This window comes from Stenella coeruleoalba (genome assembly GCF_951394435.1).
Source record: "Stenella coeruleoalba genome assembly, chromosome: 11".
NCBI lineage: Eukaryota > Metazoa > Chordata > Mammalia > Artiodactyla > Delphinidae > Stenella > Stenella coeruleoalba.
In genome coordinates this window covers 3,111,456-3,134,643 of record NC_137157.1, presented here as the reverse complement: position 1 = coordinate 3,134,643, position 23,188 = coordinate 3,111,456, and the positions used below count along the sequence as shown (strand labels likewise).

Genomic DNA, 23,188 nt, shown 5'->3' with positions numbered 1-23,188 from the left:
ATTCCCACCAACAGTGCAGGAGGGTCCCCTGTTCACCACACCCTTTCCAGCATTTATTGTTTCTAGATTTTTTGAAGATGGCCATTCTGACTGGCGTGAGGTGATACCTCATTGTAGTTTTGATTTTCATTTCTCTAATGATTAGTGATGTTGAGCATCTTTTCATGTGCCTCTTGGCCATCTGTATGTCTTCCTTGGTGAAATGTCTATTTAGGTCTTCCACCCATTTTTTTAACTGGATTGTTTTTTTTTGATATTGAGCTCCATGAGCTGTTTGTATATTTTGGAGATTAACCCTTTGTTGTTTCATTTGCAAATATTTTCTCCCATTCTGAGGGTTGTTTTTTTGTCTTGTTTATGGTTTCCTTTGCTGTGCAAAAGCTTTTAAGTTTAATTAAGTCCCATTTGTTTATTTTTGTTTTATTTCCATTACTCTAGGAGGGTGGTCAAAAAAGATCTTGCTGTGGTTTATGTCAAAGGGCGTTTTTCCTATGTTTTCCTCTAAGAGTTTTATAGTGTTTAGTCTTACATTTAAGTCTTTAATCCATTTGGAGTTTATTTTTGTGTATGATGTAGGATAGTGTTCTAATTTCATTCTTTTACATGTAGCTGTCTAGATTTCCCAGCACTGCTTATTGAAGAGGCTGTCTTGCTTCCTTTGTTGTATGTTCTTGCTTCCTTTGTTGTAAATTAGGTGCCCATATGTGCATGGGTTTATCTCTGGGCATTCTGTCCTGTACCATTAATCTATATTTCTGTTTTTGTGCCAGTACCATACTGCCTTGATTACTGTAGCTTTGTAGTATAGTCTGAAGTCAGGGAGCCTGATTCCTCCAGCTCCGTTTTTCTTTCTCAAGATTGCTTTGGCTATTCGGGGTCTTTTGTGTTTCCACACGAATTGTTAAATTTTTTTTTCTAATTCTGTGAAGAATGCCATTGGTAGTTTGATGGGGATTGCATTGAACCTGTAGATTGCTTTGGGTAATATAGTCATTTTCACAATATTGATTCTTCCAATCCAAGAGTATGGTCTATTTCTCCATCTGTTTGTGTCATTTTTGATTTCTTTCATCAGTGTTTTATAGTTTTCCGAGTACAAGTCTCTCTCCTCCTTAGGCAGGTTTATTCCTAAGTATTTTATTCTTTTTGTTGCAGTGGTAAATGGGAGTGTTGCCTTAATTTCTCTTTCTCATTGTTGGTGTACAGGAATGCCAGAGGTTTCTGTGTATTAATTTTGTATCATGCAACCTTACCAAATTCATTGATTAGTTCTAATAGTTTTCTGGTGGCATCTTTAGGATTTTCTATATATAGTTTCATGTCATTGGCAAACAGTGACAGTTTTACTTCCTTTTTTCCAATTTGTATTCCTTTTATTTCTTTTTCTTCTCTGATTGCTGTGGCTAGGACTTCCAAAACTATGTTGAATAATAGTGACGAGAGTGGACATCCTTGTCTTGTTTTGATCTTAGAGGAAATGCTTTCAGTTTTTCACCATTGAGTATGATGCTTGCTGTGGGTTTGTCATATATGGCCTTTCTTATGTTGAGGTAGGTTCCCTCTGTGCCCATTTTCTGGAGAGTTTTATCATAAATGAATGTTGAATTTTGTCAAAAGCATTTTCTGCATCTATTGAGATGATCATATGGTTTTTATTCCTTAATTTGTTAATGTGGTGTATCACATTGATTGATTTGCGTATATTGAAGAATCCTTGCATCCCTGGGATAAATCCCACTTGATCATGGTGTATGATCCTTTTAATGTGCTGTTGGATTCTGTTTGCTAGTATTTTGTTCAGGTTTTTTGCATCTATGTTCATCAGTGATATTGGTCTATAATTTTCTTTTTTTGTGATACCTTTTTCTGGTTTTGGTATCAGGGTGATGGTGGCTTTGTAGAATGAATTTGGGAGTATTCCTTCCTCTACAATTTTTAGGAAGAGTTTGAGAAGGATCGGTGTTAGCTCTTCTCTAAGCGCTTGATAGAATTCGCCTGTGAAGCCATCTGGTCCTGGACTTTTGTTTGTTGGAAGATTTTTAATTACGGTTTCAATTTCATTACTTGTGATGGGTCTGTTTATATTTTCTAATTCTTTCTGGTTCAGTCTTGGAAAGTTGTACCTTTCCAAGAATTTGTCCATTTCTTTGTGGTTGTCCATTTTATTGGCATAGAGTTGTTTGTAGTAGTCTCTTATAATCCTTTATATTTCTGCAGTGTCAGTTGTGATTTCTCCTTTTTCATTTGTAATTTTATTGATTTGCATCCTCTCCCTTTTTTTCTTGATGAGTCTGGCTAAGGGTTTATCAATTTTGTTTATCTCCTCAAAGAACCAGCTTTTAGTTTTATTGATCTTTGCTATTGTTTTCTTTGTTTCTATTTCATTTATTTCTGCTCTGATCTTTATGATTTCTTTCCTTCTACTGACTTTGGGTTTTCTTCTTCTTTTTCTAGTTGTTTTAAGTGTAGGGTTAGATTGTTTAATTGAGATTTTTCTTGTTTCTTGAGGTGAGATTGTATTGCTATAAACTTCCCTCTTACAACTGCTTTTGCTGTGTCCCACGTTTTGGATCATCGTGTTTTCATTGTCATTTGTTTCTGTGTACTTTTTTACTTTGTCTTTGATTTCTCCAGTGATCTCTTGGTTATTTAGTAGCGCACTGTTTAGCCTCCATGTATTCGTGTTTTTTACAGTTTTTTCTTGTAATTGATTTCCAAACTCATAGTGTTGTGGTCAGAAAAGATGCTTGATATGACTTTCAATTTTCTTAAATTTTCCGAGGCTTGATTTGTGACCCAAGTGTGATCTCCCCTGGAGAATGTTCCATGTGCACTTTAGAAGAAAGTGTATTCTGCCACTTTTGGGTGGGATGTTCTGTAAATATCAATTAGATCTATCTGGTCTATTGTGTCATTTAAAGCTTGTGTTTCCTTATTTATTTTCTGTTTGGATGATCTGTCCATTGGTGTAAGTGGGGTGTTAAAGTCCCCTACTATTATTGTGTTACTGTCTATTTCTCCTTTCATGGTTGTTAGCAGTTGCCTTATGTATTGAGGTGCTCCTATGTTGGGTGCATAAACATTTATAATTGTTATATCTTCTTCTTGGATTGATCCTTTGAGCATTATGTAGTGTCCCTCCTTATCTCTTATAACAGTCTTTATTTTAAAGTCTATTTTATCTGATACGAGTATTGCTACTCCAGCTCTCTTCTGATTTATATTTGCATGGAATATCTTTTTCCATCCCTTCACTTTCGGTCTGTATGTGTCCCTAGGTCTGAAGTGGGTCTCCTTTATACAGCATATATATGGGTCTTGTTTTTGTATCCATTCAGCCAGTCTGTGTCTTTCGGTTGGGGTATTTAATCTATATACATTCAAGGTTATTATCGATATGTATGTTCCTATTACCATTTTCTTAATTGTTTTGGGTTTGTTTTGTGGGTCTTTTTCTTCTCTTGTGTTTCCCGCTTAGAGAAGTTTCTTTAACATTTGTTGTAAAGCTGGTTTGGCGGTGCTGAATTCTCTAAGCTTTTGCTTGTCTGAAAAGCTTTTGACTTCTCCATCGAATCTGAATGAGATCCTTGCTGGGTAGAGTAATCTTGGTTGTAGGTTTTTCTCTCTCATCACTTTAAGTATATCCTGCCACTCCCTTCTGGCCTGCAGAGTTTCTGCTGAGAAATCAGCTGATAACCTTATGGGCATTCCTTTGAATGTTATTTTTTGTGTTTCTCTTGCTGCTTTTAATATTTTTTCTTTGAATTTAACTTTTGTTAGTTTGATTAATATGTGTATTGGTGTGTTTTTCCTAAGGTTTATCCTGTATGGGACTCTCTGTGCTTCCTGGACTTGGGTGACTATTTCCTTTCCCATGTTAGGGAAGTTTTCAACTATAATCTCTTCAAATATGTTCTCAGACCCTTTCTCTTTCTCTTCCTCTTCTGGGACCCCTATAATTCGAATGTTGGTGTGTTTAGCGTTGCCCCAGAGGTCTCTGAGACTGTCTTCAGTTCTCTTCATTCTTTTTTCTTTATTCTGCCCTTGGCAGGTATTTCCACCATCTTGTCTTCCAGCTCACCTATTCGTTCTTCTGCCTCCGTTATTCTGTTATTGATTCCTTCTAGTGTATTTTTCATGTCAGTTATTGTGTTGTTCATCTCTGTTTGTTTGTTCTTTAGTTCTTCTAGATCTTTGTTAAACATTTCTTGTATTTTCTCAATCCGTGCCTCTGTTCTATTTCTGAGATTCTGGATCATCTTTACTATCATTACTCTGAATTCTTTTTCAGGTAGATTGCCTAGTTCCTCTTCGTTTATTTGGTCTTGCAGGTTTTCACCTTGCTCCTTCATCTGTGACACATTTTTTTGCCATTTTATTTATTTATTTTTATATGCGTGGGATTGTGTTCCTGTCTTACTGGTTGTTTGGCCTGAGGCTTCCAACACTGGGCTTTGTAGGCTATTTGGTAGACCTGGGTCTTGGTGCTGAGATGAGGAACTCCATGAGACCTCACTCCGATGAATATTCCCTGGGGTCTGAGGTTCTCTGTTAGTCCAGTGGTTTGGACTCAGAGCTCCCACCACAGGAGCTTCGGCCCGACCCTGGGCTCGTGAACCAAGATCCTGCAAGCCGCCTGGGGTGTCAAAAAAGAAAAAAACAGAAAATAAAATTAGACTAGGAAACTAACAGATATGTTAGGAAGAATATCAAAGTAAAAATATAGATGAATCAATAACTGGAAGGTACATCAGTACCACGACAGTAAAAAAGAGGAGAAGGGAAAAGAAGAAGAAGGTGTGGGGGGTGGGGGGGGGGAAGGCCTTGGCTGCGGGGAGTGGGGCCTAAGCAAGGGCGAGGTTTGGGCGGTGCACGGGGCCAGTGCTCAGGACCCACAGGGCTGGAAAAGGGACTCTGTGTGTGTGTGGGGGCTTAGGCTCAAGGAACAGAAGGGGTCCAGGCGTGCCCCCCACCCGTGGTCTCATGGGGCAGGGACCTCACCTGGGAGCCCAGCAGGCTTCCTGGGCTTGAGTGGGTGGGGCAATCACCCTCCACTACCCTCCCGCTCCTCTTGGAGGGCCCCTCCCCCCTGCCTCTCCTGATCTCCCCGGCCTCCCTCCTATGCCCCCAGGACCCACGTGGCCTGGATGGGGCTTTGGAGGGGGGTTACCGGTCTGGGAGCTCAGCAGGCTCCCCAGCCCGAGTGGGCCCGGCGACCGCCCTCTGCTCCTCCTGGATGGCTCCTCCCACCTGCCTCTCCTGATCTTCCTGGCCTCTGCTTCTCCTCCCCCCTCAGTCCCCCTATGTCCTACTGGTTCACTCGTGGGTTCCTCCCATCTCCTTGGGTGCCAGAGTCCCCCACCAGCGGCCGGCAGGTGCCCTAGTTGTGGGGAGATGCTAACTCCGTGTCTTCCCACACCGCCATCTTGACTCCGCCTCCCCTATTTCAGTTTTAAAAAGGAACATTTGAAGATACTCAGCCTCAGCAGACATGTAAATCTGGTTATGTCTATGCTTGGTTTTTTTCAGAACACTTAAAATCAGAGCTTAAAGAATTGCTTCACAGACCAGTGAGTTTTCCCGTGGGGAAGGAAACAGGCACAGAAAGGGACTTCGGTGGATAGTTCCTGGTGGGGCAGAACCAGCGGAGGGGAAGTGGGAGGAGACAGGCACGCCTACCCCCTAAACGCCCATGACTCCTTTGCAGGCCAAGGTCTGCTGGGCTCTGCCCTTAGCTGTGGAGGAACCATAAAGCTGAGGCCCCTGTGGGGCCACCAGGGGGAGGTGGAGAGACCTGGTCATTAGTCAGCCAGTCTGGACCGGGTGGCCAGTGAGCACAGCCCAGAGGGAGTTCTCTCCACCCTCTAAACTGTCCTAGGGCTGCTTGGGGAGGCCAGAACCACCAACAGAAATGCGCCTTCTCAGGCTTATCCGAGCCCTGCTTTCCCTTTCCTGTAGGAAAAATGGGGACAAATCCTTCCTGCCTAATCTTAGCAGTGTCAGATTTAGCAAATAAAAATATGGATCACTCAGTTAACTTTGAATTTCAGATCAATAATGAACCATTTTTTGTTCGTTGGATGCAGTATTGGGTGCATACTGAAATCCAGAGTTCACTGAGCCTCCTGGATTTTATCTGGCGACTCCACAAAGGGAGAGTTCAAAGTTGCGTCAAGCTGGAATGTAAGCTTAGTCCTAAGCTTGAGGCTGCCCTCTTCTCCTAGAGGTTATTACAGGTGGCAATGAAAATACGCTCACACATGATGGGTCATTTGAAATGAAAGTATACACATGTGCACACACACATACACACCTTGACACGTATATGCACACACACGCACCAGTATACACACTCCCCCACACCGGTACACACATACATGCACGCACACTCACACCGACACACGCGTACACACCAACACGCGCACGCACCAGTGTGCACACGCCCCTCTGCACGCACACATGCCCACTTTCCATGTGGTTCATTTTCTGGGCGTGGCTGCAGCGCTGGAGGTTCGCTACTTTCCCGTTCTGCCGAGGGGCAGACTGACCTCGTTACACATTCCGGCCCCCCGACATGTGCACGGAGGGGCAGCCTGTCTCCCGGGAGGGCTTCTTGTTTATGCCAAAGGCTTGGATTGACCAGCTGAGCTCATGTGACTTTCCTCAGTGCAGACGTTGTGATGAGGCTGGTCACCAAGTGATTTTTTTAAGTGAAGCTACTCCTTTTCCTTTGGTTGGATGCGCTTCTGACTTATTAATCATTATTTTCTGAAAGGCTGGCTTAGGGCCCCTCAGCCGTCTGGTGAATATATTCACAGTCGCCCTGGGGATGGTTGGCTTTTTCTGCGCTGACCGTGGGTGATGGCCTTCGGAGATGTGTTTTGTGTCACTCAAGTCCTCGCGCACAGCCGCGAGGCTGGGCTGCCCGTGCCTCCCGGGACACTCACCTGGTTGATTCCCGTCCATGAGTGCAGGCGGGCTTGTAGGAGGCCCCTGCCTTCCGCCTCCTAACGAGATCAGCACCTTCCTCCTCTCGGGTCCGCCGTCCACGCTGCTGCTGATGTAATGGAAGCCGGACCTCAGCACTCGCGGTGCAGTGGCCTCCGAGGCCCTTGGCAGTTTGATCCCACACCCCTTCATCCTCCAGCTGGCTTTAGGCCGTGCTGAAGCCTGGGGCTGTTTATTCTTCCTTAAGCATGACATGTGGCCTCAGCGGTGCTGGGATCCCTGTTCACGTTGCTTCCTTTGCCTGGAACGCTGCCGCCCACCGCCTGGGCCACGCCCCCCCCAGGCAGTTAGGCCCTTTCTCATGTGCTGTGCGCGGCAGAACAGGGCAGTGCTCCAGGCTGGGGTGGGGTTTGATGGGTGGAGGGAGGGGAGGCAGGTGAGGTAAGTGACAGATGCAGCTTTGGCCTTCAGGGAGCCCACGGCGGAGGAGGAGACGGGCCACAGGAGCAGGACACGCTGATGCAGCCTGGGGAGGCTCCGTGGCCCCGTGCTCGCCCGCCCGGTGGGCCTGCTGCCGTGGAGGGTCTACAGGGCGCCTCCTTTAGGCCGTAGCCCGGGAGGTGCCGTTGACTGTCCCAGGAGGATGTCACTGTCACCCTGGCCTAGGGTGACACCAAGCCCCGGGGCCCTGTAGTTTTCCTCTGTGAAGTCCTTCATGGTTTTGGGCCACCACCAAATACTCCACGGCCAGTCTGCTGTGACAGGGCTGCTGGGGGCCCAGAGCGTGTGTCCATCACTCCGCAGGGTGTCTGTGGTGCACTGGGTGGGGTGGGGCAGGTGTGCGGTCTGCAGGCCTGTATGTAGACGGCAGCCTGCCCGCCCCCTGGCCCCGTGCTCCTGTGTTTCCCATCCTTCCTGTGAGGCCGTGGAAACCCTTCCCTTGGGGAGGGAGTCGTCCTGGGTGCTAAAGAGCAGTGACAAGCTGGGGGCATGTAAGTTGGTGGGAACCTGAGGGACAGGTTGACCTCCCACTAGGGGGTTAGAAGGAAATTAGATGCCAGAGTTCCGGTCCCCTGGTGACAGGGGCTGCTGACGCATGAGCAGACACGGGAGGCAGGTTACGGAGCCGAGGAAAGAAGGTGGCCCTGCTCTGGGCTCCTTGGAAACCATTCTTGAACGTTTCTGGCTTATCCTGAACCACCACTCAGCACAGGGCAAGACTCCAGAGGCCGGCGTGCGTTCGTATTCTGGTTCTGTCGCCCCAGCGGTGGGTGTGAGTGGCTAGTGATGGCCCCGCGGTGGCCATGGTTTTCCCGGGAGTGTGAAGAGTCAGCGCAGGTAAGGTGCTTAGGACGGTGCCTATGAGCCCAGCCGACTTTGTACCTGTATTATCTCACCATCATTTTTATCAACTGCGTAGCAGGCGGGGAGCGGTGGGCGGGTTAGCACTCCTTTGGTGGGGTTAGTCTGGGGCCTCTGCTCCCTGGGCAGGCGCCTCTGTCCACGCCCGGATGCCCGTTAGCGTGGCCGATACTGACCCAACCCAGGGGGGCCAGGGGGAGTGCCGGCTGTCGTTACTATTAAATTCACACTCTCACCCTTTGGGAAAAATGCCCAAATGCACTCCTGGAGAGTGGTTTTATCTCGGTGTGTTAAAGGCTTAATCTGTGTGTACATTTTCCCTTCCCTGAGTTTTTAAATTTAGGTTAAATGCGATTTTAATGAAATTTCTCTGAAAGCTGTCTCGACTGCATTGTAAGGTTAAAATTGACTTATTCTTTCAAGATAGAATCCAGTTACAGCTAGTAAACTAGATTCAGCTTTATTACCATCCAAGTGAAGATATTTTTATTACCGCTACAACGTAAGCCGTCGGAGAGCAGAGGGTAAATCAGCAGAGCGGCCCTGGCCCGTGGAATATTCAGTGCGTGACAGTGAGAAATAACAAGCTCCCCTCCCCCGCTTGCGTCTTCATTAGGCGCCGGAGTGACTGATGGGAGCCGGGAAGGATGGCGATGTTTCCTTGGAGGCGCGGGGCCCTGGTGACAGGCAGAGCACACGCGTGACGGCAGTGCTGTCAGGCACGGGAAGTCACGTGGGCGCGGCGACTCCTCTGTGTGTCCCTCACCAGCCCGTCTCCCTGTCTCGGGCCAGGGCTTTTCCCCCACGGCCAGCGTCCTTATTCCGGTGGCTCCATGCTGTGCCTGCCTGAGACCTTTGGACAGCAGGTGGCCCGTGGGTTCTCACTCTCGCAGGGCGTGTCCGGTGGATTTAATGTGCCTTCAACTGAAAACCCACATGGCTATTGGGTTGCATTTTGGGGAAGAGGGATCTATTACTCAGGCCAAAAAAATCAAAGGAGGAGAGGAAGTTTCCGTAATCTGAAAAATAACGTATTATGAATGAACCCCTGGGTTCTAGTTCAGCCTCCATCACTGACTCTGAACTTGGTTGCTGCCTGCTGCTAGTAATAATAATGATGGTAACGATGGCAGCCGGCATCCATTAGGTGCCTGCAGCGTACAAGGCGCTGTTCTCAGCTCTTTCTCTGCATCGCTGTGCTGGCTTTTCACCGCGCCCCTGTGAAGTGGTGCGTGACCATCCCCATTTTGAGAGCCCTGCCCCTTCTCCGGCCTCCGTTTCCCCTCAGGCCGGATGATCTCCATGTGGCCTCCAGCTCTGCCCGTCCTGCGTTGGTACTGAACATGGGCGAGCCCACTGAGCTGTCTCCCCTCCGTGCGGGGGACCCGGTGGTGTCCTGGGGCTCTGAGTCGTGCTCGTCCCCGCCTGCGCCCCAGACTTCCTTGGGGAGCAGCAGCCTGCGGCAGCACCGTGGCCGCGCCTTCCACCAGACCCCCCCATGCTCCGCCCCTCTGGGGACTCCTGGCAGCATCTCGCGCCTTCTGCTGCCGCACCCGCTGTGCCGCCCTGTGAGGAGGGAGGAGGCCAGAAAATCGCAGTTGTCTTCTTTGAATAGACAGCGGCGCTCCTTTCCCCTTGGCTTTGAGCCGGTGCCCGCATCTCCACCCCCCACGTCCCAGCACCCAGCACGGCGCCCCGCGTGTGCAGGGCGCTGGGCACTCAGCCCGTGACGCTCTGACGCTCCGTGCCCGTTGGTGGGCTAACAGTCAGGTGTTTGCTGTGCTTCCTGCACAGGGGGGCGCCCTCAGCGTCCGTGGCTTCGAGTTGCTTCCGTAGAGTTTGAAGATGAAGCTCCCTGTGTACAAAGTGCAGGGTTGGGTGGGTGTTAAAGCCGTTGCCGTGTTGGTTATTCTAGTCTCTAGATGTTTGCTGCACCACGTGGGTTTCCTTGGAGGCTTTTGTTTTGCCTGAGACTCTCAGGTCCCCCTCCTCCTGCCCTCCAGTCCATAGGATGGGCGGTCGGATGCCTGGGAAAGCTCATAATATGTGCCAGTGTAGCCCCGGCTGTGGCTACATCATTGGTAAAAGGAACAGAAAAATGCTGCATGTGCGGGACCGACGAGCGATTCCTGGCTGAGTTGCTGAGAGCCGACCCTCTCGTGGCCATCTGAGAACTGTCTGGCCTCAAAGTGAGTCCCCACTCCCACCCTCCCCCGCCAACCCCACCGCTGGCCGAGCTGGGCCTTCCTCACCGGGACGCGAGGGCCTCTCGGACTTGCTGGCTTCTCCCGCTAACTGACCTGTGTGCTGCTCTAGAGACAGTGCTTTCTCTGTGCAAGAGCCTTGATCCCAAGTGACCATCTTCACAGACATTTCCCACCACCCCCAGGGGCGTCACGTCATCGGGGGAGGGGCGATGCCTGCCAGAGAGCTTGGAAGGGCTCGGCCCCACTGTGCGGGAGGGGCTGTACCGGCCCGACGTGCAGGGTCAGTGGCTCAGGGGTCCCAGGGCTCAGCACCCCTGTAGCCATGCTGGACGGCCCCGCCCTCCGCCCTCCGTCCCTGCCCTTCCAGCCTTTGCTGCAGGAGCCCAGTCCCAGAGGCCTCCCCACCGTCGTCCTAGGACCTGGGGTCGGGCCTGTGGCCGCCTCCAGAGCCTGAGTGGTGTGTGGGGAGAGTTGGGCTGGGCCTGTCACCGGGGACCCTGCTGGACCCTCTCTGTTCCCTACTCCATCCTTCCTAGGCCTCCCTGTCTCCCAGCCCTTTGTGTTTTCCTCCCAACTTAAGCTTGTTTTCAGGTGCTCCCCCCGAGCAGGTGGAGAGGGATCTCTTTTCTTAAGATCAAGGGACAGCTCTCCTCCCATGTCTGGGCTGGCAGGGTCCCGGGAGGGTCTTGGGGCTGGCGGCCGGCAGGTGGGACTGCACTGAGATGCCCCCCAGGACAGAGCGGGCTTTTTAAGACCTGGAGCTGAGGCGTCGTTGGCTTTGACCATGGAGGACGTTCTGTGCTGTACGAGCAGACAGAAGGTTAACAGGTGCTCCGGGAGTTCTTCCTTCCAGGCCCGCACTTAGCACTGGATCGTAAAAGACTCCCTGTTCACAGGCGGGGCCCTCAAGGTGGCCGGGCCACCACCACCCAGCCCACTCTACGGCCCCAGGAAGCGGGTGAAGGTGGGCTGGGGCGGGGCCGGCCCCTCGCGAGACGAGGAGGCGGGTTGGAGCGTGTGTGAGAGACGCTGCGCCTGTGACTTGGCCGGCCCTTCTGCCCGGAAGCGCCCGGAGGGGCCGGCGCGGAAGGCCACGTGGGGTTGCTGGTTCACCTTCGGCTGCTCGAGTGGGGGCCTTTTCACCTGGGGAGCGGTGATGACCGCCCAGTGGGTAAGAGAAGGCCAGCACGCGAGGCCTCCCGAGCAGCGAGTTCGCTGCTTTTCTCCTTAATGATGATATATCTTTGTGACCCTCCACCCGAGGTTGATGTTCCAGGTTTATTGCCAAACCGAGACGAGTTAATTAAATTGTAAATAGAGACTTCCAAATAAAGCGATTCTCCTTGACCTTAAGAAGAAGAAGTTGTCTTGGTTTTGAATGTAGGCCATCAAGTCTGGTTTTGAAATGATTCCCCGAAGCCATTTTTGTTCATGGTTACAAGTTGCTGGAGAGAGTGTGGGTGGCTTTATCTCCCTTACTGTAAAGAACTAACGTCCCTCTGAAATGAGGCCGGGAGGCCGCCCCGGCAGCAGGGCTTTTCCACGCGGGGCTTGGTGGAAGGAGGACAGTTTACTGCACGGGGGTCAGACTCCTTTCCACAGTAATAAGCCCTTTCAAGGAGGCAGAGGAGGCACGTGCTGTTCTGTGAAGGGGGACCTGAGATGGGCCCTCTGGGCCCCCCCGTACCTCAGGCAGTAGTCCGTGGTGGGCCCACCCTCAGGCTGCTTTCCCTGGCCCGTCCGAGCACCCAGCTCCGCCCTGCAGTCACACCCCCATCACTGCGCAAGGGACAGTGCAGTCCTCCGTGCTCTGCCGGGCCCGGGTCCCCCCGCACTGAGACCCCTGGTGTCACGTTTGCGGTGGTAGCCCTCCTGTGTCCTGGGGGGTGGGCAGGATGGGGAGGGCCGGGGTGCGGGCACAGGCTGTCCAGCTGCTTCTCGAAGCCCCCCACTCTGTCCCAGCATCCCCCTCCCCACCTCTCTCCAGGGCCCAGGCTTGTGGGCTCGCCTGTTGGCTCCGCGTGGCCTGGGCGCAGGCTGAAGCTGGCCGGGCCATCGGGGGAGCCCGCTTGTCCGTCTGTCTCTGTTTCTCACGCCTACCTCTCTGCCTTTCTCTGGCCCTCGAGTGTTTGCCCCCTTCTGTCGCTGTGCGGGGGGCCGGGAAGGAGGAGAGGTGCGCGCAGGTGTCAGAAGCCCCTCTAATGGCCTCTTAAGCCTCCCTGGTCCAGGCTGGGGTCCCGGACAGGGGGCGCCAGTGGTCTCCGCCAGGCGTTGCCTGGGAACAGCCCCTCACCCAGCAGCGCTGGGAGTGCTGGGGCGCTGGGCACTCAGCCCGTGACGCTCTGCCTGCAGCAGGCACTCGGTACGTCACCCGTCCCCACGGCTGGTGAGGTCGGGGCTGACGGGACCTGACCTGACACACGGGGACTGAGGCCGCCAGGAGCGTTCTGCTCAGGTCACACAGATGCAGTGTCCCTCCGTCCACTCTGATGAAGTGTCTGTTGACTCCGGAGCCCATGCTTGTCACCCCTCAGCCCGGGTTCCTGAGGGCCCCGAGTGTGCGCCTGCGTGTGCAAGCGTGTGTCCACGTGTGCGTGTGACCGCTCCAGTCTCTGGTTGGCGCCCTGCCGAGGGGACTCTTAGCACCCCTCCTTGGAACCCGTGACAGCGACGAGGAGACCCGCTCCCCCCGTCTTCCCCAGTGCGTGGCAGCCAAGGTCCCTGAGCTGGACACTCGTGCAGCCGGCTCTCTGGCGCGTGGGGACCTGTTGGCACCGCGCGGTGAGAACGCGGACCCGCGGCTGTCCTCTGTAGCTGGCGCCTGGGGGGCACCGGAGACCAGCAGGCGGTTAGGGGCTGGGGCAAGACGGGCACAGAGAGCTGTTGCCACAGAGCTGCCCGTCGTGTGTACCCGGGAAATGACACCGTGCGACGGGACGCAGGGCTGAGGGGTGCGGGTCCCCACGTGGCACCTGGGGAGCCTGAAGGGGGTCGCTTTGGGTATCCTCACGTTGTCAGCTGCGTGGGGAAGGTGTCTCTTCATTTGATCTGCGCCAGGCAGCCTGAGGGCAACGCATGCTCTTAGCTCCATGTTGAATGGGTGCGTTACAGGGGTGTGTGGACACCGTGGCCCACCTCCTTCTTACACCTGGATGCCTCTCTCCTGATTGCGAGGAGACCTGCAGTTCCCTCTTGGTGCCCTTATTCTCGCTGTCCTCACACTGTCCCAGGGTGTGGAAAGCGCTCCAGCGGGAACGGCATCCTGGCCTGCGACCACACGTGTGCAGGCGTTCTGGGTGAGCAAGGTTTCCCGCGGCACCACCCGTGTGGGCTGTTCTGCGTCGTTTGCTTGCTGACAACAGCAGCGGGAGAGCCAGGGCTGGGAAGAGGGGCCGGGACAGGAAATCCAGCCATGCTGGGGGGTCTCAGCAGGTAGGATGGGGGCAGGGAGGGCTGGCTCCTTCCCGGGAGCAGCCCGGCCCCTGGAACATGCTGCGGGTCTCGGTTGTAGGCGAGCAGGGTCAGCCGCAGGCCGCTGTCTTCCTCCTGGTCGTCCCCTGGTGGAGAGCAGCCTCTGCTTATCCGCCACTCAGGCCCCTGCAGAGCCCCGCCTGGCCTCCGGAGCCTCCGCTGAGCCCTCCTCACTTCAGATGACCCCGGGCTGGCCGAGCAGCTGAGGGTTGAACTAGGGCCGCCAGGAGTCTCAAACACCCGTCTCCCTGGTTCGGTCCTTCCCTGCTTCACAAGAGCCCAGCCCTTCCTGGTAGCACGGGGCTTCACCGGCTCATTAAGACTGTGTGCACGTGCGTGCTGGTGCCCCGAAACCCTGGTCCACCCCCTCTGTCTTAGCACTGGGAGCCCTGGGGGGGCCTTCGGAGAGGCCCCCTGAGCACTTGCTGGCCTGTCAGCCAGCCTGGTCAGGGCAGCCCAGACCCTGGTGTGGGTGCTGGCCTCCTGGCGGGCAGATGCCCGGTGTTCATGCCCCAGGTCCCCCGCTCCGCACCGTGGTCACCTGGCTGGCCGGCTCACGCCTGAGGAGCCCCAGGTGGATGTTTGGGGAAGCTGCCTTCATGGCACCCACTGTTGAGTCTTTGGTTTACACAGGTGTCCCATGGGAGGACGAGCCCCACCGTTCACTCATCCCGAGGGCCAGGCCAGGAGCGGCTGCGTGCGTGCAGAGAGCACCCAGCCATGCAAACCTCAAGGCCACCGAAGTGTCACAGTCACTCTCTAGGAGTCGAGGTAGGGGCACTGAGGAAGGGGGGTCAGCTCCAGGGTGGAGAGAGGTCAGAAAAGGCTTCAAAAGGGCAGTGATGCTCGAGCTGAGTCTTGAATGTGGGGAGGCAGGGACCAGCCAGTACCAGGCATGGGGAGTCTCAAATCCAGGTCAGACTCTCACACATATTTTGTGGCGGATTCTCAGTCTTAAAGTGCATCTGGAGAGAGGGAAGACTTCTGGGAAAGCTGTACGTCTTCGATTTCATCGCAGACTTGGGTGGTGTCAGGGCTGGCCTCCTGCCCACGGCGAGCTCAGGTCTGTCCACAGTGCAGCTCGCTGAGATCTGCACGCCTCACCAGCCCCGCCCTGTGTCCCCTCTGGAGCCTTGCATGGGTGTGGGGGGTGGGCCGAGGTCCATCCACCGGATCTGGCGTCGCACCCACTTCCTGTCTTCTCTGGGCGTGGCCAGGGCTAGGGGCAGGGAGCCCTCATGTGGCTTGTGGAGCAGTCGGTGCCCCGCTCTGTGGAAACAGCCCCGTTTGGGGCGTTCGGCGAGATGCTCGTGAGCACGTCTGTGAAGGGAGCATGGTCTCATAGCTCGTCGCGTCAGTTCTGTGTAGCTCCAGGAGAACTCGTATTCTGGATGAGGTTCTGTCGGAAAAGTAGAACCTAGTGCCTCTCTAGGGATGGAAAGGTGGTGTGCGTGGTGCCAGATAAACGCTATTTCTTTACAACCTGCTGGGAGGCTTCATTCCATCCACTCTCCTGTTTATGCTGGGGTCCTGAGAGTGTGGTGGTGTCCCTGTCCCCAAGGCCAGGTGTGCCCGGTGTGACCTCCTCCCGGGCGTGTACTGCCCACTTTACAAACGGGCGGCAGCCTGTAGGGTCCGACCCGCCGTCACCACCACCCCTCTTCTTCCTATACAACAAGCTAGCGACCCCGCGGCCTGGCCTGTGTTCAACTAGCCTTGGAGGAGTGATCTGGGGAGAACGTGTCTGCAGTTGGGCCCCTGCCCTGATGTCTGTCTGGATCTCAACCCTCAGGGTCGTTTAATGCTGGAGGAAGTCCTCTGCTTGGACACCAAGTGCCAAGTGGGTGCCCCGCAGCACAGCGCTGCCACTCCCTGCCAGGGTGAGCGTCAGACCCCCGTGAAGGGCGCAGTTCTCCGGGAAGCGCCAGCTGCACGCCCGTGGTCCCCAGGCCGCCCGCACTTGTGACCCATCAGTGATAAAGGCAGCGGTTCCTGGGGCCCCAGGGCCTGCTCGCCGGAGCAGCTCACAGAGCTCAGGAGAGCCGGCGGGGGAGAGAGTGCAGGGTGAGGCGGGAGGGGCCCGGGGACTCGGCGCTTCCTCTCGGCCCTGGGGTCAGCGCCTGTCGCCCTCCACGGTTCACGTGTTCACCCGCTGAACCCACGTGTCCAGAGTTTTTACTGGGGCTTCCTCACGTGGGCATAATGGAGCTCAGTGCCCAGCTCCTGTCGTGTCCTGAGACCCTGGGACCAGGGTCTGTCACTGTGCTGGGACACAGCGTCCAGCACGTGCTGGGCGATGGGCACTTCCTGTGCCTTTGTGGCGGTCTGCCTCAGAAGGCTTTGATGGAAAAACGTCGCCTCAGCCTGAAAGATGATAATAATTACATCTGCCTGGTCACTCATTCCATGTCCCCTCTAATTTCCAGTGAAATGGAAATTTCAAATCCAGAATCACTGCTAACCGAGTTACCTTTATCAGTGACAGAGCATCTGCTCACACTTGCTTATAAGAATCTTTCTGGCACATACGTTTGCGCTCCAATGTATACAAATGGAAAGTCGTGGCTGGAGCTGAGGCGTCCATTTTTCAACGCGTTCAGGGCAGAGGCGGCCTCCCCAGAAGTTCACTGTGTGCGTTAGGAGGTGGGCGGGGGCCGTGGCCACATCACTCTTCATTGTGGCTTCCGGAGAAGCCAGGCCATCGGTGAGAAACGGCCACCTCCACGTGACCAAGGAGTGCCTCCCGCGGTCCTGGGATGGCTGCTCCTGTTGGCTGGGGGGGCCTGGTCGTGGGTCGGAGCCTGGCGGACAAAGCTCGCATCCCCACCAGGTGGGCCCGGGGCTGCCTGTTTCGCTGCTGTCGGGAGCTCGGGCCTGCGTCGGGCAGAAGAGAAGCCCAGGCCCTCAGGACACTCAGTCGGTAACTCTGGTGAAATAGCTCGGAGGCTCAAAGCTGCGTTTTCTTTCTATCTCTCCTGCACGTTGCTGAGCTCGTGGAGGGCAGGACGCCGGCCACGTCTCCTCTGTAGCTTCACTGTCACAGGCGGTGGGGTACATGGAGACGCCCGAGAGCTTCCCGGAAAGAGCTGATGAATGAGCAGCCTCTGCCCGTGTCCTCGTGGGGTTGACGCTGTGGCCCTTGCTCTGCAGAGGCCCCGGCTGTGCCCAGGGTGCTGGTACCCGGAGATACCGGGCGGGTCTGTGGGCCCATCTGGCATCGTGGGGTCATTTCAGGACACGGAGAGGGACAGTCCTGAGTCTGCCGCTGCCACGTGCACCCCCGGATGGGCCACCTCGCCTGCTTCTCGCGTGGGCACAGGTCCCGTGGGCGAGAGCTGGCCAGTGGGCCGTTGGTCCTCGCGCTCCGGCTGGGATGGGCTCCTCTGGCCGAGCCTGAGACGGGGTGGCGTCTGCCAAAGCCCCGTGGGCGGGCCTCAGGTGGGACTGACGGAGGAGAAGAGGGGTTTATTTTTACTTGTTTGGTTAGGTTCCTTCAGTGACAGATGTTCCGGAAGTATGTGTTTAATTTTGCAAATCAGTTTGCTCGCCAGTTCACGTTAGAAAGGTGTCGTGTGCCTCCCGGGCACTTATTAGAGTTGCTTGTTTTCCCCGCTTGTAAACGGTGACCTTCTGCGTCAGCCGAGGAGGCCAGTGGCACTGCAGGCGCAGGGACGTGGCTGGGGGACTGCGGGCGGCTCATTCCACGCCACCGCCCTGCCCCCGCCTCCGAGCGCATCCGGCCGTCACTCCACTTGACCCGCGAATGTGCCGGGCACACGCCACACGCCGGGCCTGGCTCTGTGCCAATCCCTGGGTCCAGACAAGGTCCCGCCCCACGGGCACCGCGGTCCAGGGACACCCAGGGCTCCACAACCCATGAAAAGCCACCTGAATCCGCGAGGGTGAACTCGGAGTCGCCCCGCCTTCCCGATTATCAACACCCGGCGAGCGCCTGGTGTGGGGTGGCGTCGGCGCCCCGTGCGGGCCTGGGCAGGAGGCGCCTGGCCCTGCCGGCCTGCCGCCCGCTGCTCTGTCCTCGACCCATGTGTCCCGGAGAGTTTCAGTGGCTCGTGAGTGGCAGGTGCTGGAGCCCCTGATCGTCCAGGCCTGTCCTGGGAGCAGCCCCTGCCGGGTCCCCCTCCTTCGGGCGCTCTGTATTCAGGAGGCGGTTTTCTCTTCGGAGCTGTCGCCATCCTTCCGCCCGCTCTGCCCCCGCTGCCGACTGCACTCGTGGAAGCTCACTCCCCTGTTTCTGTGTAAAAGATCTTTGTTCAGTAAATTGATTCATTTTCTGAACGGCCGGTTTTCAGGTGTTGATGGTATTTGCGTTTCCCGTTGGCCAGCGTGCTCGCGTCGGTGCCCCGGCCTCGGCTGCCACCCTTCGGGAACGGGCACGGGGGGCCACTCAGGGCCCCACGGAACTTTCCGGCTTTGTAGCTGCCGCTGTTTTCAGCTTAGAGGTAGATCTTAATTCTTTGAAAAGAGCAGGACGTCCCATCGCGTTGCTGGAAAGCTCCGCAGTATCTCGTCGTGGAGAAATGGGGGCGGATGACTGAGAAATGGGCGGTTTATTCACGTGTTCAGTTACCCGTTTTCTAACTTCATTCATTCCCTCATTCATTCATTCACCCGTCGTCTGGCTCATGCTTACTGGGCACCTAGTGTGTCCCGGGGCTGCAGGTACGGAGGGGTCTCAGGCACCACACCTGCTGTGGAGCAGCTCACATCCTGGGGCAGGCACAGCCCTAAGCAGCGAAGCCCGGGCAGTGTGACACGGGGTCCAGGGAGGAGGCTGTGGAACCAGGAGGAAGGAGGCTGGCACGGGGGGAGGGACTGGGGCGGCGCCCGGGTGGGGCCTCGCCGGGCACACGGTGTCACCCGAGCAGGCGCAGTGCTGGGGGGCCGGGGGCCGAGAAGGGCGGTTCTGGCCCAGCTGGTCCTTCTTTGTCTGCCAGCTGGTGTCTCTCAAACTGTGGGCCATGTACGGGGCCCTCACGATGTCTTGAGAGGAATTCCCTCGTGGTATTAGGCGGCCCCCTGAGCTTACAAGCTGGGGACACGGGGAGGACACTTCCCCTTGCAGACCCCAGGGCTCTCCTCGGTGACAAGCCGCGTGGCTCGTTTCTGCCGGGGCTGCCGCTGTGGAGGCTCTGTGCTGTGACTCTGCTCCCACTTCATCCTCCTCTGGAGCAGCAGGGGACCGTTTTGGGTCGTGAGGGGAAGTTAACAAGTAAGTGTATCTAACACAACATAAGCGGTTAGCAGCTGCAGGGCGGACCACAGAGCCCGCCCTGCCCTGCGTGGGGAGCTCCTCCCGGGACGCGGACCCTGCGTCAGAGGCTGGAGCCCCGTCTTCCTCTGTCTCTGGGGGCCCGGGTGCCGAGTCCTTGTGTAACTTGTCCCTGCGAGGGCTCCCAGCACAGGGGTGTGGCTGACATAAGAATCTTCCGGAGACACAGAAACTCAGATCCCGCCGGGAAGATTCTGATCCAGAAAGTCGAGATGCACCGAGAAAGCTGTGTTTTAACAGCCGCTGAGATGAGGGTGGCGTCTGGGAACCCGAGGTCGCTGTCGGCCCACACTGCAGCCTTCTGAGCTGGCCTCGCGCTTCCCTGATCCCCTGGCTGTCGCTTGTTTGTTTGCCGCTTCTAGAACTTTCCTTGGGAGAACTGAAGGAGCTGTACACTTTTCTCAGGGTTGCCTCTCAGGGCAGGCGGGGAGCGGGGGGTAGACCACAGGAGGAGCCAGTGACTCTGGGCATGTGCAGACACGGGGCCGTGGGCCACACTCGTGGGTCCTGGTGGCCGGAAGTCAGGGTGGGCATGTCCCAGTCCCCAGTCTGGGTAATTAGGCCATACTTGCCTGTTTTATAAGGCAGCGCCCGTCCTCCCCTGGCCCTTCGAGTGGCTCTTCCCAGGGCAGAATGTTGGGAAATGCAGCACAGCCACCATGACCCCCGAGTCTCTGCTTCCGTGGAGGGGCACTTCCAGGGTCCCAGGGCCTCGGAGCTCCAGTGAGCTCTGAAGCCTTTCCCGCGGGTTGTTGAGAGCCCAGCAGAGAGGCCTGGGCAGGGGACGCTGGGGGCTCGAGCCGTGGAGCGCCATGACGGGGAGAGACTCTGTGGCTGGTGGGAGATGGCGCCTCGGGCCTGGTTCTCCCCAGGGGCCCTGCTGTCTTCACAGAAGCCCCAAACCTAGGATCCAGGGATGGGCCCGAGAGCCCGTGGGGCCCAGGAGCCCATGGGACCCGGGCCGGCATGAGGGCGAAGCCATCCCCTCTCTCAGGACTGCAGCCCGTATCTGGTGGGCCAGACGGGTGAAGGTCAGCTGAGCCCCGCCGCGTGCCCCCGAGCGTCCGCTGGCCTCTCAAACCAGTGCCGCCGTCTGTAGGGCAGGACTGGGCCTGCCCGTGTTCCTGGGGTGGGGCTCGGGGCATCCCAGACGGGGCGCACAGTCCGCCCACAGGAGCTGTCGTGGTCCTAGTTACCGTTACTGCCGTCACCACCCATATCCTTGAGGAAGAGAGTCTGAGGCCTTGGGGTGGAAGTTCCTTTTCCGTCCGTGCTCCTTGGGGGCGGTGCCTCGGCTGGGTGGAGGGGTTCCGAGGTGAGCCCGGGGCCTCAGGGAAGGGGCAGACCCCCGGGGGCTCTCCTGACAGCCGCGGGGCCTGTGTTTGTCCCTGCAGGGCCAGTCCACCGGCACCTGGACCAGCACGAGGTGAGGTACCTGCAGTTCGCCTTCCGCTGGATGAACAACCTGCTGATGCGCGAGGTGCCCCTGCGCTGCACCATCCGCCTGTGGGACACCTACCAGGTGAGCGCCCCTCGCGCCCCTCCCTCCCGCGGTGCCCGCGGCGCCTCACCTCCCGCCGCCTGCTGCTCTGCGTCCGTTTGCTGTGCTCAATTTCGCCTTCGAAGCATCCTCTCCACTGAAATGCTGTCTTTTTAGAGTCCACTTCTGGCGTTCTTGTCATTTGACTAGACGTAAGACAGGGAAAAGAACTTGATGTAGTTTTACCTGTAGCTGGATTTCATCCCGCTGTGCAGTCTGCACTTTGGCCGGGGCCCCGGGGCAGGTGTAACTCCAGCGAGACTCTGAGCTGCATGTGCCGGACACACTCACGCTCAGGACTCACACCTTGGCTGTGTTTTGAGTCACTCGTGATAAAGATTTTAAAAAGTCCCCGACAGATTCAGTGCGCTGTGAAGTTTCCTCCTCTCCACAGCGTTTTCTGGAACAAACCACCTTTGTTCCCTTGAGTGTCATGTTGCTTATTCTAACTCCTCTCCCGTTTCTTGGAGATGTTTGCCGAGGCTGAGGCCGTGCCGGGGGTTCCACGCTGGCCTTTCCTCATCCCTCGCGGTGAGCAGGCACCTTGTGTGTACTTGGAGTGGCGTCTCCTCAGAGGCTGGCTTTCATTCTTAACTCGGGGAGGCAAGGTTTTCCTGCACTGGGCGCCAGCCCTTTGTGGGCCTTGGACGGGGCAGCTGCCTTTGGAGGCTGGGAGAGGGAGCCCCAGGCCACGGGCTTCTTCGCGGGGCAGCAGGAGCCCCAGACGCAGGGTTGGGCTCCCGTGCATGGACGTCCACGAAGATGGCGGTGGGGTCCCGAGGCCCCGAGCAGGCTGGAAGGGCCTCGCCCCCCGGCCTCCTCGTCAATGGAGCCCTTGGTCTATATGGCACGATCGTCCCGTGGGATGGGGACCTTGAGCTGCTGCCCTGTTGGCCCCCGTGCCCGCCAGCCTTGAGTTCTGAGCACACTTCTCCCAGGTCATCGAGAACAGTAGCCCAGAGCTTTGTTCCTCACGCCGGCCCGTGTGCCCGGCGCGGGGTCTGTGGCTGTTTCTGTGGCTCTGAAGCCCTGTGTTGTGACTTTGCTTTTCCTTTGTGCAGCTGTGTGTTCTAATGGTGTTGGCTACAGGAATTACGACCGGTCAGTAGCCGCGTCCGAATCCCCCACTTTGGTTTTGCTTTCGTAGGTACTTGACGGCTACAGAATTTCTAGCCACTCACATTTCCTGGGATGTAAAGCCGTTTTGGGGGGGCTGTTTGGTTAAAGTGGCCATTGGCCTGGTGCAATCGATCAGGTCTCATTACGTTGCAGGAAGCAAAACTTCGTATCCCGTAAATTTTGAACGCTCTGCACTGGTGATGGGTTACACTGAGGTCCTGACCCCCCTCATTAAACACAGAGTCCCCTGTAATACTGTCCCCATTATGAATAAACTAGGTATTAAGTCAGTCGCATTTTGAGGAGCAGAAAATGGGTCTGCGCGTCTGTGGTCCTGCACCACTTCACTAAAACTCCTTATAGATATTAAAACTCTAAGCACAATCGTGGCATCTTTATGGAGTTAATTTTCTTGAAATTAAATTTTGTTGTGGATTGACTCATTTGTACCGTGGACTGGTCGTTGAACTGACGGTACCCTCGTCGTAAACCTTTTCGTATCTTAAAACTTGGGGGTATTTCTATTTTACAGGCCCAAGTGACCATGAAATTGTGTTGCATCTTTTGGCAATGAAAGTACATAGTAATCGCAGGACGGCAATCGGGTGATTACTCTCCCTTAAACCAGGGTGTTTATTAGCTGGGCCATTACAGGTTTCAGGAACTCTTTAATCCCTTACAAGCAAGGTAGCTTAAAATCCTCTTGGGGCACATGTCAACAAAAGGCTACCCATAATGTGCCCCAGGCCGCGGACTAGCCGATGGCACAGAAACGCATGAGGGGCCTTAGTTACAAGGAGGAAGAAAGGCAGTTAAAAAGCGCAGATCATCCAGAAGCAGCCGAAGAGCAGGGAGGTGAGCCCTGCCCCCTGGGGGCGTGATGTGCCCCATGCGAGAAGTGCGCGGGGCGCGGGCGCCGTGCAGGCTGCTGTGGTCCAGCTCCCAGAGGGTGCGTCCCACCCGCCATAGCTGGAGCCGACACCTCAAATGAGAGAGAAAACTCTGGGCCCCTGTGCTGTGCTGTGGGTCCACGGCCGCAGGGCTGAGGCCGTCGGGGCAGCCAGGATGCGCTCTGTCCTGCCCGTGTCCTCCCAGCCCTCGCTTCCCCTCTCGTGGGCTCCCCTCCACGCCCCTGCTCCGTGCGGAGGAGGCGTGGGCTCCCTCCCTAGCGAGCGAGGGCCCCGCGGGGCTGACGGGAGGGCACGCGGGTGTTTCCAGGACACACCTGCCGCCTCCTGCTGCTACCTGGAC

The 23,188-nt window shown here is 55.7% G+C and overlaps 1 protein-coding gene across 1 annotated transcript in view; it reads left to right on the top strand.

Moving 5' to 3' along the window:
• Nucleotides 1-23,188, top strand: part of TBC1D22A (TBC1 domain family member 22A) — a 312,955-nt gene that overhangs the window by 207,499 nt on the left and 82,268 nt on the right. Inside the window, exon 11 of the mRNA XM_079937136.1 lies at nt 20,673-20,800. Coding sequence (XP_079793262.1) covers nt 20,673-20,800 — 128 coding nt within the window. The remainder of the gene's footprint in view (nt 1-20,672; nt 20,801-23,188) is intronic.